The following is a 16,159-nucleotide window of genomic DNA, read 5'->3' on the forward strand; positions in this document are numbered from 1 at the left end:
TGACATGTTGTGACTCATTTTTTATTAATTGCTGAATGAATCTACTTTTGTTAAATTTTCACCAAAATGTAATATAAAAGGTGTTCAGCCAGTTAACTGTCGTACTCTGGAAAGACAAGTGTTTAAAAATTTGGCCAGAAAACTCGTCCTGCGAATAACGATCGATTTAAATGACCCTCATCTTGGCAAAAACTCTCAAACCTGAGACCCCCTTCAGTCCCATGTTTGAGAATTTTTGCCAAGATGAGGATCATTTAAATCAATCGATAGTTGAAGGACGAGTTTTCTGGCCAAATTTTTTAATACGTGTGTTTCTACAGCACGGCAATTAAGTGGGTTATCCGTGAACGCTGATATTAGTAGTAATGAATGTCATTGTAACTGTGTCTTTGGGCGAGATCGAGTTGTTTTTGTCCTGGTCGATAGGTCATGTGCGGCTATGTGGTCTAGTAGTATGACACTTGATTTCGGATCGGAAGGTCATGGGTTAGAGCGCATAGTTGAGTCCTTGGAAAAGGCACTTTACTCACATTCTCTCACCGTACTCAGGTGTAAAATGAGTACCTGGCCGTTAACAGCGTTGTCTATGTCTGAAAAATTGTAATATCGCCTAACAGGCGTCATGTCTCCTTCTACATGTTACGTGTTGCTGATAGTCAGGGACCCCCTGTAAAGCGCTTTGAACACGTTTAGTGGATATTGCTCTATATAAAAGCTCAATTTTTAAAAAATGGATATAGAAAGCGTGCGCTTGGCTAATAAACTTACAACATTGCCATCCAGAAATATAACGGACCAACACACAAAACTATGTGTAACCTTGAACGTTTATAGTCAGGTTAATACAGTTTAGTGAGAATGACTCATAAACGCGGATGGCAAAAAGCAATAACAAAGATCCGAGTGACGTCAGCTTCATTCTATCTATAACTGACCAAGTCACAAAACTCTGTGTAACCTTTTATAGTCTGGATAATCCAGTTAAGTGAGAAATTGCTCATGAGCGTGGATGGAAAAAAAAAAAACAACAAAGACCCGAGTTACGTCAACTTTATTCTGTCTTTAGTGGATAGTGGTCAAAATCAGGAAAGTATACTCTTTAGACTGACTTTACCCGTTAATTGCCGTTCTTCGCGAAGTCCCAGGTTTGAACGTTTTTTGCCAAGATGAGGGTCATTTTATATGGATCGATATTTGAAGGACTAGTTTTATGGCCAAAATGTTAAAATACGAGTTTTTCCAGAATACGTTTAGCTGGTTAACTCGTTCCTTACCGATTATTTTCACTATTTTCCCAAAATGGCAGGCTTACCCAGCAGAAAAATGTATTTTTTCAACTCAATCAAGCTCTCTACAAAACAACTGTATGTTATTATTAATTAAACAAAGATCATTCTTCACAGTTTGTGATGTACAGAATTAATCTGAATAAGAAAAATGTATATTGTGTCGTAACAAATGTGACGATTTTGATTCAGGTGGTAAGGAGAGGGTTTAATGTTGATTGAAGACCGTAACATGTTTGTCTATATCTTCTTTTCTTTAGCGCTGAAATGGCATATATTTTGGTCAGAATTCTCGTCCTTCAAATGTCCATCGATTAAAATAACTCATCGTGTCACAAAACCCTTCAAACCTGGGACCTCGCGAAGTCGTCCGTGAAGTCCCAGGTTTGAGAGCGTTTACCAAGATGAAGATCATTTTAATCGATCGATATTTGAAGGGCAAGTTTTCTGGCCAAACTTTTAATACGTCGTTTTCCAGAGTAGGTGTATATAATAATATAAGTGTTGCAAGGGCCTTTTAACTTGATGAACTAAAATTAAAATTAAGACTTTCTTTAAAGTTATTTATATGACTTTGACGCACCACTGCACAACATTGAACCTAATAAAGCGTTTTAGGGGGTTCGCCAAGAGAATTCTGCTAAAAGCCATCATCGGTGAATGCAGTATTTAGAGCAAAAAAACTACTGAGTCGTATTTTCACAACGATACAATAACTGATATACAATAAATCAATAGGCCTCCTCGCTAACTCTGAAATTATTATTCTTGTTGTTCTGTTATTATTATCATTATTATTATTATTATTATTATTATTATTATTATTATTATTATTATTATTATTATTTATTTTATTTTTTTTTTATTATATTTATTATATTTATTATTATTATAGTGATATAATAGTAAGAAGAAGCAAAATAATAATAATAATAATGATAATAATAATAATAATAATAATAATAATAATAATAATAATAAATAATAATAATGATAATAATGATAATAATAATAATAATAATAATAATAATAATAATAATAATAATAATAATAATAATAATAATAATAATAATAATAATAATGATAATGATAATAATAATAATAATAATAATAATAATAATAATAATAATAATAATAATAATAATAATTATAGATCTTTATTGCCCATAAATATGGCAATTTGTCATTTAGTTACACTTGTTATAACGTTATAGATAACTATAACATTGAACAGATATTTCACTCCTACTTATTTTCTCTCTCTCTCTCTCTCTCTCTCTCTCTCTCTCTCTCTCTCTCTCTCTCTCTCTCTCTCTCTCTCTCAATATCAATGTTTTCAAATAAACTATCCAAATATAACAAGCATATTCCATTTCCATGTGTCAATACCTTGACGGCTTTTAGCATAGACGTCGCAAATGAAAAACAAATTTTAAAAAATTTGTTTTGGATTCGTAAATTGTAATCGACGCGTATTCTATAGTCTCGATGGATCAAAAGCAACCTGGAGAACACAACATGCAAATATTTGCTTGTACTCTAAAATCCCGTACTTTGAATACATTTTTTAAAAACCACGTATTTAGAATTTTGGCCAGAAAGTTCGTCGTTCAAATATCGATCGATTTAAATAACCCTCATCTTGGCAAAAAAAAAAAAAAAAAAAAACTGTCAAACCTGGGAGTTTAAGAAAGACTTCGCGATGTCCCAGGTTTGAGAGTTTTTGGCCAAGATGAGGGTCATTTAAATCGATCGATATTTGAATTTCCTGGCCAAAATTTTTAATACATGGGGTCTTTTTTTAATTTATTCAGAGTACGGAATTGTAAAGTATAAAGGAAATATTTATTGTATGTCGTTTTCTCTTGGCTGTTTTTGAATCGATCTGATTAAGACACAAACATGTGCATTGGGTGGGAGCGGGAAGACGTCAGCAGACAGTTTACAATAAATTAATTAAAAACGCCTTCGTTTGAAATGTCAACTAGTTCTCAATGCCGTTGAGCCTACCTGTACTTATAAACAGGTCTGACAACCGAGCGCAGTTATAGCCTTGATTTTACATTGCAGTAATGGACTTTATTCCACCCCTCTCCCTTAAATAGTAACGCGTATAATATCATGCTTACAATAATTAATTATTCGTGACGTCAGATTGTAAATCGTTAAGTTTCACTAAAAATCAGATTCTTGAAAAAGAAGTATCGAATATTTCTTTTATTCAAAGATGACGAAATAGGAATCGATATCATCATCATCATCATCATCATCATCATCATCATCATCATCATCATCATCATCATCATCATCATCATCATCATCATCATTTTTTTTTTGGGGGGGGGGGTTGTTGGTAATATTATTATTATTATTATCATCATCATCATCATCATCATCATCATCATCATCATCATCATTTTTTTTTGGGGGGGGTTGTTGGTAATATTATTATTATCATCATCATCATCATCATCATCATCATCATCATCATCATCACCATAATTACTTTAACGTTAGAATATAAAATAAAAAAGGCATGCAATTTTTCTTCTTTATATGCTTATATCTATATCTATTTTTTTTTTTTTTTGTTTTTTTTTTTTTAATCAAATGACCAAGTGCCAAAATCCACGCCAATCCGTACAATCATTAAACTTTGCCAGCACTTAAACCTCATTCGATTTGACACTAGTCTCTATTTGTCACTACAACTCAGGTGGAAAATAGAATCAACATTACCCACTTTCACCAGGTCACTGGAGAAAACAAACAAACTCGTATTTAAACATTTGGCCAGAAAACTCGTTCTTCAAATAGATCGATTTATACTATACGCATCTTGATAAAAAAAAAAAGAAACAACTCTCAAACCGGTGACTACTTCGCGAAGTCTTTCTTAAGACCCAGATTTTAGAGTTTTTGCCAAGATGAGGGTCATTTAAATCGATCCATATTTAAAGGACGGGTTTTCTGGCCAAATTTTTGAATACGTGTTTTTCCAGAGTGCGGCATTTAACTAGTAAATCTCCGAATCAATCAATGGATGCAAAGATAGATGGAAAATGTTGACAAAGACTTATTTTATCAGGAACGTTGATTGCATACAAACAGACGCTGGTTTTTATCCCATTATGGAAAAGGTCAAACCAATCCCTCTCCTAATGTTATCCCAGTGGAGAAAAGATCAGCGTGTTTTAATTAATAAAATATTGAACTAGATCAATGCTCTTTTCGGTCTATGTTAAATATCCGTAAAGATTGAAAACATGGTCTCTCTCTCTCTCTCTCTCTCTCTCTCTCTCTCTCTCTCTCTCTCTCTCTCTCTCTCTCTCTCTCTCTATCTCTCTCTCTCTCTCTCTCTCTATCTATCTATCTATCTATCTATCTCTATCTCTATTTATCTATCTCTATCTATCTATCTATCTATCTATTTCTCTCTCATCATCATTTGATAATACTTATCTAAAATAAAAATATAAGCAATAAACTTATTTTGATGAAAAGTTCTCAGTGATGTGTTGAAAGAATGAAAAATAATAAGGAATGCACATCAGATTCAAGATTAAGATTTACCCGCTGTGAAATCACTGACTTCACGGTTTAGTAACTCAGATTAAAAGAGAGCTGAGAAACGATTTAACTGGTGCGTCACTGTGAACTGTTCATCAAAGTAGGTTTATTGATTATATTTTTATTTTATAAAAATATCTATATGCAGCGGCGTGGCGTATTGACGGCGTATGGTGGTGCCATGATTAGAAGAAGAAAAAAAATCCTAAAACAGTAAACACGGTTAAGAGGAGAGAGCACATGTTAAAAACTCTCTTTTTTGGAAGGGTGGGGGGAGGGTCGATGGTTTCTACGAGTGGACAAAACTCGCAAAAACAAATAATTCATGAAAACATCAAGCCACAACACTGAGATACTGTATATGATAACACTATTAACGTGATTTCTCAAATATAATTAGGAGTGATATCTCATTAACCAAACGATTTCCTCAGTTGATAAGAGACGCATGCGCAATGCAATGTTGACGTTCTCTCTGTAAGGGCATGGGAAATTATCCCCACGTTTAATTTTTGTAGCTGTTCAGTCAATTCCCATTACCTTGCTTCGAATTGATTTTAAGATTCGTATGCATATAAATCCATGAACGAAACTTCCTATCCTTACATCCAATACCTTTATGAACTTTGAGATCTGCTGATTAACGTATGAAATTTTCAAACTAATTTAACAACAAAGCTTTCTGCACCAGTGTCTCTCATATAACCTCAATTGTGTTGGAAGAGACCTAAAGCAACAAACAAAAAAAATTTTTCGGTCTATGTTAAATATCCGTAAAGATTGAAAACATGGTCTCTATCTATCTATCTATCTATCTATCTCTATCTCTATTTATCTATCTCTATCTTTCTATCTATCTATCTATCTATCTATTTCTCTCTCATCATCATTTGATAATACTTATCTAAAATAAAAATATAAGCAATAAACTTATTTTGATGAAAAGTTCTCAGTGATGTGTTGAAAGAATGAAAAATAATAAGGAATGCACATCAGATTCAAGATTAAGATTTACCCGCTGTGAAATCACTGACTTCACGGTTTAGTAACTCAGATTAAAAGAGAGCTGAGAAACGGTATGGTTATGGTATAGCATAAGTTTTAAAACTTGATCCGACCCTTCATTTGAAATTTACTTTTAAGAATTTGAAAACAGAACTTTTGAGTCCGTTGCATATTTTAATTTATGCATTGATTAACTATTGAATGTAACTTAACTGGGGGGGGGGGGGGGTCATTTTTATTATTATTTTTTAATATTTATTTTGGCCTTTTTTTTCTCCATAGCGCCCTGAGCACCTTTGTTTTTGTTTGTTTTTAGGTGTTTAACGGCGCTTTCGACACTATTTGCGTCCTTTGCGTTACGAATTTGTAGATTTGGGGATTGGCGATACCTTCCTGGGTGGGTTTTTTTTTTTTTTTTTTTCTTTGTCCTCCCATGGGAGGTAAATTCTTGTACATTCATTCCCTCTATATGTCTGTTTTCCGAGTTTGCTTTCTGTCTTTGTCTTGGTAATGTCCTGGCCCTGACCGGAGTACTTGGCTGGGAGGGAAACAGTCAAATGTATATTTATTATTTTGTGAGATGATAATTTTTATGAATGACTCATCTCTCTGTTATGTGCTGTTTTGTTGGGGTTTTTTGTATGTTTGTTTGTTTTTTGTTTGTTTTTTTTTTTGGTTTTTTGTTGGGTTTTTTTTTGTTTTTTTTTTATGGGGGGGGGGGGGGGGGGGGGGGGGGGGGGGGTTGGTGGGGACCTGTGCTTGTGTATAATGAAACTTTTAGGCGATTTCAAACCGATAGTGTGCTCTTGGAATCTACATTTGTTCCCTATTTGGACCATTCCCCTTTGTCTTACTTTTCTTGGATGCTTTTATTTGTAAATCTAGAGTTGTTTTTTCTACCCCATTTTATTCCTTTTTCTGGCATCTTAAAATGTCGCAAGCGCTGTAAATCCCATAATAATAAACAAACTTCCATGGAAAGTAGCATTACATGACGAATGACACCTTTATTTATCTACAACTGTGTACTGTTATTTTCACTTAAATAACACGAACATATTTTTTAAAGATTAATTACCCGACATGCGTACTGCCTACCTTTGAATTAAAAACACGTATCTAAAGCATTTTGGCCAGAAAACTCGTCCTTCAAATCAATACCAATCGATTAATATGGCCCTCATCTTGTCAAAAATTCGCAAACCCAGGACATTCGTGAAGTCTCAGGTTTAAGAGTTTTTTGACAAGATGAGGGTCATTTTAAAGATCGATATTTAATTTGAAGGACGAATTTTTTGGCCAAAATTTTAAAAACGTGTTTTATTTGTTTTATTTTTTTTTTTTTTTTTTTTTGTTTGTTTGTTTGTTTTTTTTTGGGGGGGGGGGGGGGGGAGGGGGTTTCTTAGCAAGGCAGAATAAGAGATAAGCATTTATTTAAGAAGCAAGGTCAAGGCCAAGTAGGTCACTGTGAGAATGAATTTCTTATTCGAATTCGTTAAGACTTAAAAATTAATGACCGCAGTTCGAGGGAAGGGAACGAAATGAAATGGATGATAGAGAAGATAGGAGAGAGAGAGAATGTATGTGTGTGTGGGTGTGTGTTTGTGTCTGTGTGTTTGTGTCTGTGTGTGTATGTGTGTTTGTGTGTGTGTTTGCACAATTTACAATGGAGAGAGGAAATACACAGACTCACACACATACATGCATTCACACACCCACATACACACCCATACACACATTTATAAATAGCCCGAGTCTTATTCGTTGAGCTTTTTCTTTGAGATTACACATAGTATTACGCGTTGGTAAGTTATATCCGGCTGGTGGATGTTGTGAGTATTTTACCTACCTGCATAGCGTCAATTGGAAACAAAAGTGTGATGTAAAAATTATACTGGTTCCAATCTGATTGGAAGTGTAAAGCCAGTCTATCGGATGACTGGATTCATACATTGTACAACTAATCTTCTGGTTTTCCGACTGAAGGCATCTAATTTCATAGCATAAATAATTGCTGATCGTCAATAAATGTGATCCATCCTCGCTCTTTTACGTTCCGTTATCCTAAGAATCTACCCGTAATTGGATTCAATAGCCTGATGTCACGTCGCCCAGCAACGCCGGCCATCATGGTTCTAAACAAAGAAAATCGGTTCTTTTTATTCTTCATGCTGGCTAGAACTTTTCATATGTCTTGTGATCAGAATGTGTAAAAGTCAAAACATGATCAGATTTATACTGTTTCTTTCCTCTGGATACGCTTTTACGCTAGTCGGAGAAATATTTCATATGGGCGTCCGCCATTGTTCCGATAGTTTAGAGCCAGTTACTAAGTTACCATGCGTCATTACGTCCCGAGGGAAGTGATGTTACGACTGTTGAAGCGTATTCCTTCTATAAAAATAGTTATGCCCACCTTATGATTCAATATGTAATCCAATCCATGTCTATGCATCGCCCGGAGGACTGGTTACACACTTCCAATGAGTTTTGAACCGGAAAAGAGGAAGGTCGTGACTTCTCTGCCCTATTTATTTGACAATGGCTTATGTAAACACATTGCTTGAAATAGCAAATAGATAGATTTCATTGACGCTTCTTACATGTCAATTTATAATAATAATAATAATAATAATAATAATAATAATAATAATAATAATAATAATAATAATAATAATAATAATAATAATCTTTATTGTCCAAACAGGCAATTATTGTGTGCATAGCTATCTGGTGTCTTTGTTGATTTAAACACATCTATATTTACACATTTCATTCCAAGGGGTGCAATAATATAATGTAAACTTAAGGAATGCTAGATGCTTGTACAATGAAAGTGGGTCCCGATAGCTCAGTTGGTAGAGCACTCGCCTCACAATCAATGGGACCGAGATCGATCCTGGGTGCATTCGAGATTTATTTTTTCCTGATACACCCCCCCCCCCCCCCCCCCCACTGTCCACCCAGCAGTGATTGGGTAACTGGGTCTTTTAGAATCTGGCGAAATGTAGTTTGCGATATACTAGCATCCTATCCAAAGGGTCGCAAGTAATTGTTATTGTCTTTTGTTTCACGCTATAGAAACCGGGATAAACTCCGGCTCCACGGGCCTAATGGCTCTGAAGGACTACTTTATGTTTCACACAAGGAGAGGTCGCACTTATTACGGTTATTGGGATACCCTGATGAAACCGGTTGTTTCTCATCATTGGCTCTTTATAGATAGAATGAAGTTGACGTCACTTGGGTCTTTGATATTGTATTTTGTCACGTAGTTTATGAGTAATTCTCACTTAGCTGTATTGACCAGACTAATAAAGTTCACGGTTACACATAGTTTTGTGTGTTGGTCCGTCATACTTCCGGATGGAAATGTTGTGTGCTTCTTAGCCAAGCGCATTCTATCTATTGATAGTGTGCGCTTGGCAAAGAAACTCACAACATTGCTATCCGGAAATATAACGAACCAACACACAAAACTATGTGTAACCGTAAACGTTTGTAGTCTGGTTAATACATTTTATTGAGAATTACACACAAAACTATGTGTAACCATAAACTTTTATAGTCTGGTTAATACAGTTTACTTTATAGATAGAATGAAGTTGACGTCACTTGGGTCTTTGATATTGTATTTTGTCATCCACGTAGTTTATGAGTAATTCTCACTTAGCTGTATTGACCAGACTAATAAAGTTCACGGTTACACATAGTTTTGTGTGTCGGTCCGTCATACTTCCGGATGGAAATGTTGTGTGCTTCTTAGCCAAGCGCATTCTATCTATTGATAGTGTGCGCTTGGCAAAGAAACTCACAACATTGCTATCCGGAAATATAACGAACCAACACACAAAACTATGTGTAACCGTAAACGTTTGTAGTCTGGTTAATACATTTTATTGAGAATTACACACAAAACTATGTGTAACCATAAACTTTTATAGTCTGGCTAATACAGTTTAGTGAGAATTACTCACAAATATGGATGGCAAAATACGATAATAAATGACCTGAGTGACGTCAACTTTTTTCTCTCTATAAAATGAATGGAGTGACTCAGCAATTTGTTAATGGTTTTACACCGCTGGTTGGGTGACTTGTGTCAGACCGTAAACATTACAGGATACCCATATGTAGTTGTTTGTTTTGGTAAGGTTCATCTGCAAGTGGGCATAACAAGTAATTTACTGAAACGCAAAGCATAGCATTTATAGATAGAACGAAGTTGACGTCGCTTGCGACTTTGTTATTGTTTTTTTTTTTTTTTTTTTTTTTTTTTTTTTTTTTTTTTTTGCCATCCGCGTTTATGAGTAATTCTCAATAAACTGTATTAACCAGACTATAAACGTTTAAGGTTACACATGGTTCTGTGTATTGGTTCGTTATATTTCCGGATGGCAATGCTGTGAGCTTCTTAGCCAAGCGCATTCTATCTCTTCTGCCGTTGTTTTTTAAAACACAGTATCTATAGATAGTTCGAAGATGACGTCACTCAGGCCTTTGTTATTGTTTTTGCCATCCGCGTTTGTGAGTTGTTCTCACTAAACTGTATTAACCAGACTATAAAAGTTCATGGTTACACAGAGTTTGTGTGTTGGCCCATTATACTTCCGGATGGCAATGTTGTGAACTCCTTGGCCAAGCGCATTCTATCTATAGATAGTTCGAAGATGACGTCACTCAGGTCTTTGTTATTGTTTTTTGTCATCCGCCTTTATGAGTAATGCTCACTGAACTGTATTAACCTGACTATAAATGTTCATGGATACACACAGTTTTGTGTGTTGGTCCGTTATACTTCCGGATGGCAATATTATGAGCTTCTTAGCCAAGCGCATACTATCTATATGCAATGTTAAACCAAATAGCACATACTGTGTTCTTTAATAAAACGGTAGTATATATAATGAATGTAGGGTGACGGGGTGACTCAGCCACTTGTCATTGGTTTTACACCGCTGCTTGGATGATCAGTATTCAATGAATTCTCTAAGTCTGACAATAGATAGTTCGAAGATGACGTCACTCAGGTCTTTGTTATTGTTTTTTGTCATCCGCGTTTATGAGTAATACTCACTGAACTGTATTAACCCGACTATAAACTTTCATGGATACACACAGTTTTGTGTGTTGGTCCGTTATACTTCCGGATGGCAACGTTATGAGCTTCTTAGCCAAGCGCATACTATCTATAAACGTTAACGGTTACCCATAGTTTTGTGTGTTGACATGGTACTACCCGGTCCATCTTCTGGCGGGCACAACAAGTGAGTATTTTTACCTGATTCATCCATTTGTTACTGGTTTTACACCGCCGGTTGGGTGACTTATTCCTATTGTATTTCTACATATCAGACGTTAAACGTTAAAGGTTACCCATAGTTTTTTCGTTTTTTTTCTTTTTGTGTTTTCTTGTTTGTTTATGTGTGTGTGTGTGTGTGTGTGTGTGTGTTGGTACGGTTCTTCTGCTGGTGGCCATAACAAATGAGTATTTTACTGAAACGCATAGCATAGCATTGAATGTAGAGGGCAGACATGTATTATTTTGTTTTAGACCGCGGCTTGAGTGTAAACGTTAAGGGTTTCCCCACAGTTTTATGCGTTAATTCAACAAATGAGTATTTTACTGAAATATCTAAGACAAGTTCTACACACCAACACAACAAACTCTGTGTAGCCTTCAGCATTTATAGATTGTGATTAACTTAGAACGTTTAACTAAATTATAGTAACAAAGAGCTGAGTGACGTCACCTTATTTCCTTTTATAATGAGACCGTTAAAAATGGCAGTGTTTTTATCTGAAAAGTATTTTTTTTATCCGAGCATCGTCAATGATACTCAGTCCAATAGGGAAGAACAGTGTGATGTCAAAAACTGGTTCCTATTTCATTAGAAGTGTTAAACCACTCTTCTGAAGGACTGGATATAATACTTGTGTAATTGATTTGGGTTCAGAGTGATGGCATCTTATTTTCTAGTCTAAATAAATGCTGGTCGTCAATAGAGATCATCCATCCTCGCTCTTTTATGTAATCCTAGGAATCTCGGATAAACTCCGGCTCCATGGGCCGAATGTCTCTGAATGACTACCTAATAATCCTAGGAATCTGCCTATACATTCTGCTACTGAAATAGTCATGCCACCTTTATGTAACCTTTTCATTATTCGTCCTCCGAAGGTCTGGTTACATACACACTCCCAAGGATTTAGGGACCGGAAGAGTAGAAGGTTTGGTGTCACGATTTTTCTTCCCTATTGTAGCCTAAGTCTGATCGTGGCCTTCGTTAACGCATAGCCTGGCACCGTAGCCATCGTTAACTTATAGCCTGACACTGACCAAAAAATGACGTCAAAATGCCAGTCTTTTGCCACAAAAGAAAACAAATCGTGAGTTAAATTCAATAGTTCAACCAATGAAATGACTTGTTTCCATGAGCTCTACTAACGCCAACTCACTAGGCGGTGCAAAAACCAAATAATAACGTCAAAATGCCAGTCTTTTTGGATTTCAGTGTCAGGCTATAACGTAACGATGTCTCCGCTGGCACTGACCAAACAAAAAAAAATGACGTAAAAAGACGAGTCTTTGGCCAGAAAAGAAAACAAATCGTGAGTTGTGTTCAATAGTTCAACCAATGGAATAACTTGTTTCCTTGAGCTCTACTTACGACAACACACCAGACGCTACATAAACCTGAAAAATGAGTCAAACAATAGATAGACGTCTTGTATATGCTTGGCTTAGAAGCTCATAACATTGCCATCCGGAAGTATAACGGACCAACACACAAAACTGTGTGTATCCATGAACGTTTATAGTCGGGTTAATACAGTTCAGTGAGCATTACTCATAAACGCGGATGGCAAAAAACAATAAGAAAGACATGAGTGACGTCATCTTCGAACTTTCTATAAGTCTTAGAGGGTTAGCGTAGCCATCATCAACTTATAGCCTGACTTTAGTATCCAACAGGACTTATCTTTTGACGTCATTTTTTGGTTTGTGTAGCGCCCAGTGAGTTGTAAGTAGTACTCAAGGAAACAAGCGACCCTTGTGTCACACAATAGATTAGGAAGAATGTAGATGATATTAACTTTGAGTTCTTTACTGTCGTACTCATACGAAAAAATCCATATTTAAAATTTGGCCAGAAAACTCTTCAAATATCGATCGATTTAAATGACCCTCATCTTGGCAAAAACCCTTAAACCTGAGACTTAAGGAAGAACTCGCTAGGGCCTCTGTTTGTGGTGTTTTGCCAAGGAGAGGGTCATTTAAATCGATCGATACTTGAAGGACGTTTTCTGGCTAAATATGTAAATACGTGTCTTCCCAGGGCACATCAATTAAGTGATTAGTATGTGTTATGTGTTTAAGTGTTTAAGTAGACTAGTTCTTTAAAACTTTAAAGATAATCTTCTATGGTGGCTAAGTTTTTAGGGAGTTCTTTGTTTCCCTTCTAATACAGATTAAGATCACCGAGCCGACAAAATGGTCTTCTCTTGGAGAAATTTCGGGGCAGTCATCCTCATGACCTTGACCTTGTCAAACTACCAATCTGCCGACGCCAGATCTTCAGGACTGAATATCCAACCTGCGTGTAAGGAAATGATACCATCCCACGGAGTCACGGCCTTAACTACTCCGCCCAAATTCTCTGTGACGTTTACCGCATCTTCCTACAGCCCGGGCACTCCAGTATCGGGTAAGTTTTGGTTTGTAGTCCATAAATAAGTTCATAAGTATTCCTTGGGCGCCATTGGCTCTAGCATAAGGAATGTATGGAATATTATACCCATCTAACGCAGCGTGTTTATAAAACGGAAGTGATGTTGCTGAACTAGAAGAGATAGAGAGAGAAAGGGAGGGGGAAGAGAGAGAGAGAGAGAGAGAGAGAGAGAGAGAGAGAGAGAGAGAGAGAGAGAGAGGGCGAACAGAAGGTTTTGCTACTTTTCAAAATTGGAAAAAAATGTATTTAAAATGAGCATGTACTTAGATAGTTTTATTCAGCTACCATTAACATGTAAAAACTAAAAACATTAGCTTTGATACTGGATACGCCTATAATTTGTCTCAGAAAAAAATGTATTAAATAGGCATGGGGTAAAAGTAACCCGGGTAAACTACAGATATAGTCGGTGTTAGGGTTGAATGAGTTAAGGATTGGGACTTGGTTGAAGATAGGGGGAGCATCATCAGATATTTGTTGGATATAGTCATAAACCCTGAAACTTTCCTAGATTCTTAACTCCTGGTGGACTTTGTAATAGTTAAAACAGTTTTCCAATCTGTCAGTTGAATAAATCGGATCGATTCGAGAGTTTCTCTCTAACAACATGACGTATCGTTTATCGGACAGCTGAATTTCTGCAATGCTCTGTTATTTAGTGTTTCATAAAATAAGCTAAGAGGACACAGGTTGTCTACGATAGTCTACGATAGTGCTGTTAGGTTTGTCTTAGGGGAGCGGAGGTTTTACTCTGCAACGCATCTGATTTGAAGTTTACACCGACTGCTTATTCAAAGCATACATCATGACTCGTTCGACGTAATCCTCTTGGTGCTTCAGTTGCACATAAGGCCGACACAGTAGATCTCCAACCATCGCGGCTTGCTGCCATCTTTGACATCTCTCCCCACGTCCTCTTCTGGGTCTTCATGTCACGCTCCTGGGTCCTTCTCCAAGTCTCCAAGGGTCTCCCCCATCTCCTCCTTGTTCCCTGTGGGGTCCATCTGAGGGCAACCCTTAGTAAGCATCGTGGATCATCCGAAGGACATGGCCAGTCAGCCTCCACCTTCTCTCTTTTCAAGAAGGGATACAGGCTCTAGCCCAGTTCTCTTCATCGTCGCTGTTAACCCTCTCCTTACCACCTATTGTTACGATGCAACCGTCACTTTTCTCAGCCAGATTTCATTTCTTTTTGCTATAGCTATAAAAACTTGACATCCTGTAATAGAGTTCATATTAGCGAACAATATTACGTATAGAATGTGTTTGTTCCTTTTCTGTTTGAGTAAGAAATGTCTATTTTTGTGTTGGGTGGGTGTGAAGTTTTGGGGGAAATTCTGAAAATGGCCGGTAAGTAGAGGGTTAAAGATGGTTGTTGGTCAGAATATCCTCAGTATCCTCCTCAAGCACTTGTTTTGGAGTATGTCAACCTTTTTGCAGATGCTCTTTGTCCGCTTCCATGTTCAGCACCATATAGCAACACAGAGAGAATGTTGGATTTGAAAATGCGTCATGACTAACGTTTGGAAAATCAGGTCACTCTCTATCTTTCTTAGAATATTTCTGAAGAAATATTCGACGACCTGACCTTTGTGTTCCTCCAACAAGCTAGACTGTTCCACGCCTTTGCACAAAAGCGGGGACAACGTTCTTTTTTTTCATTGTGGACTGCATGTATGAATACCAAGGTACACAGCATTCGGGAAATCAAATCATTGTCTGTCTATATTCTTCGCGAAGTCCCAGGTTTGAGAGTTTTTGCCAAGATGAGGGTCATTTAAATCGATCGATATTTGATGGACGAGTTTTCTGACCAAATTTTAAAATATGGGGTTTTCCAGAGTACGGCAGTGCTGTAGTCAGGTGTTAATCGTAATTACAGTTTATTGAGTTTTGACGATTTAATCTGTACTATATCTAAGTGTACATTGATAGCAACCAACGTATACTTATTTGCAGGTCTGATAACCTAATTCCTTATGGGCTCATTGTTGTAATGGAAATCTCCCAAAAAAAGACGCAAAATATTGTCCATTACAACAATGTTAAACTAGGCCCATAAGGTAGTTCGAATGTCAGACCTGCAAATATGTACACGTCGATACTAGCCTATGACGAACTCAGTTTGGCTTTTTAAGATGGATCCTTTTCTTTTTTTAAAAAAAAGCAAAAAATAAAATAACAAATCAAAACAACGAGGAGGAGGAGGAGGAGGAGGAAGAGTTTCCAATGCGTCGAAAGAAGATAATAGTGTAGTAATGTATGATTGTTTTCCCAGTGACCATCAAGGCTTGTTCACCAACGCCTTTCAAAGGCTTCATGATCCAGGCAAGAAGGGCAACCAAAGGAAGTGACCAGGAGGAGGCCTTGGGTTCGTTTACCCCTGTAGCTACTACTCAACAAACATGTGAAGGGGTATACTTCTTTTATCTTTATCTTAGTATTATCCGTTTCAAAATACATACATGATCACACATTTCGATCTGTTTCTCTCACCCGTGTTGTGTATTGTCACGAATATATGCATACAGTCTTAGATTTTTTAAAAACAAAAACTCGAGCTTT

The 16,159-nt window shown here is 36.5% G+C and overlaps 1 protein-coding gene across 1 annotated transcript in view; it reads left to right on the forward strand.

Annotated features, from left to right (window-relative positions):
- LOC144963313 (putative ferric-chelate reductase 1) overlaps nucleotides 1-16,159 on the forward strand; it is a 62,194-nt gene that overhangs the window by 11,493 nt on the left and 34,542 nt on the right. Inside the window, exons 2-3 of the mRNA XM_078897229.1 lie at nucleotides 13,334-13,570; nucleotides 15,873-16,009. Coding sequence (XP_078753355.1) covers nucleotides 13,357-13,570; nucleotides 15,873-16,009 — 351 coding nt within the window. The 5' untranslated portion in view covers nucleotides 13,334-13,356. The remainder of the gene's footprint in view (nucleotides 1-13,333; nucleotides 13,571-15,872; nucleotides 16,010-16,159) is intronic.

This window comes from Berghia stephanieae, chromosome 1 (genome assembly GCF_034508935.2).
Source record: "Berghia stephanieae isolate SIO BIC M18660-M18661 chromosome 1, UCSD_Bste_1.3, whole genome shotgun sequence".
In the NCBI taxonomy this organism is placed as follows: Eukaryota; Metazoa; Mollusca; class Gastropoda; order Nudibranchia; family Aeolidiidae; genus Berghia; species Berghia stephanieae.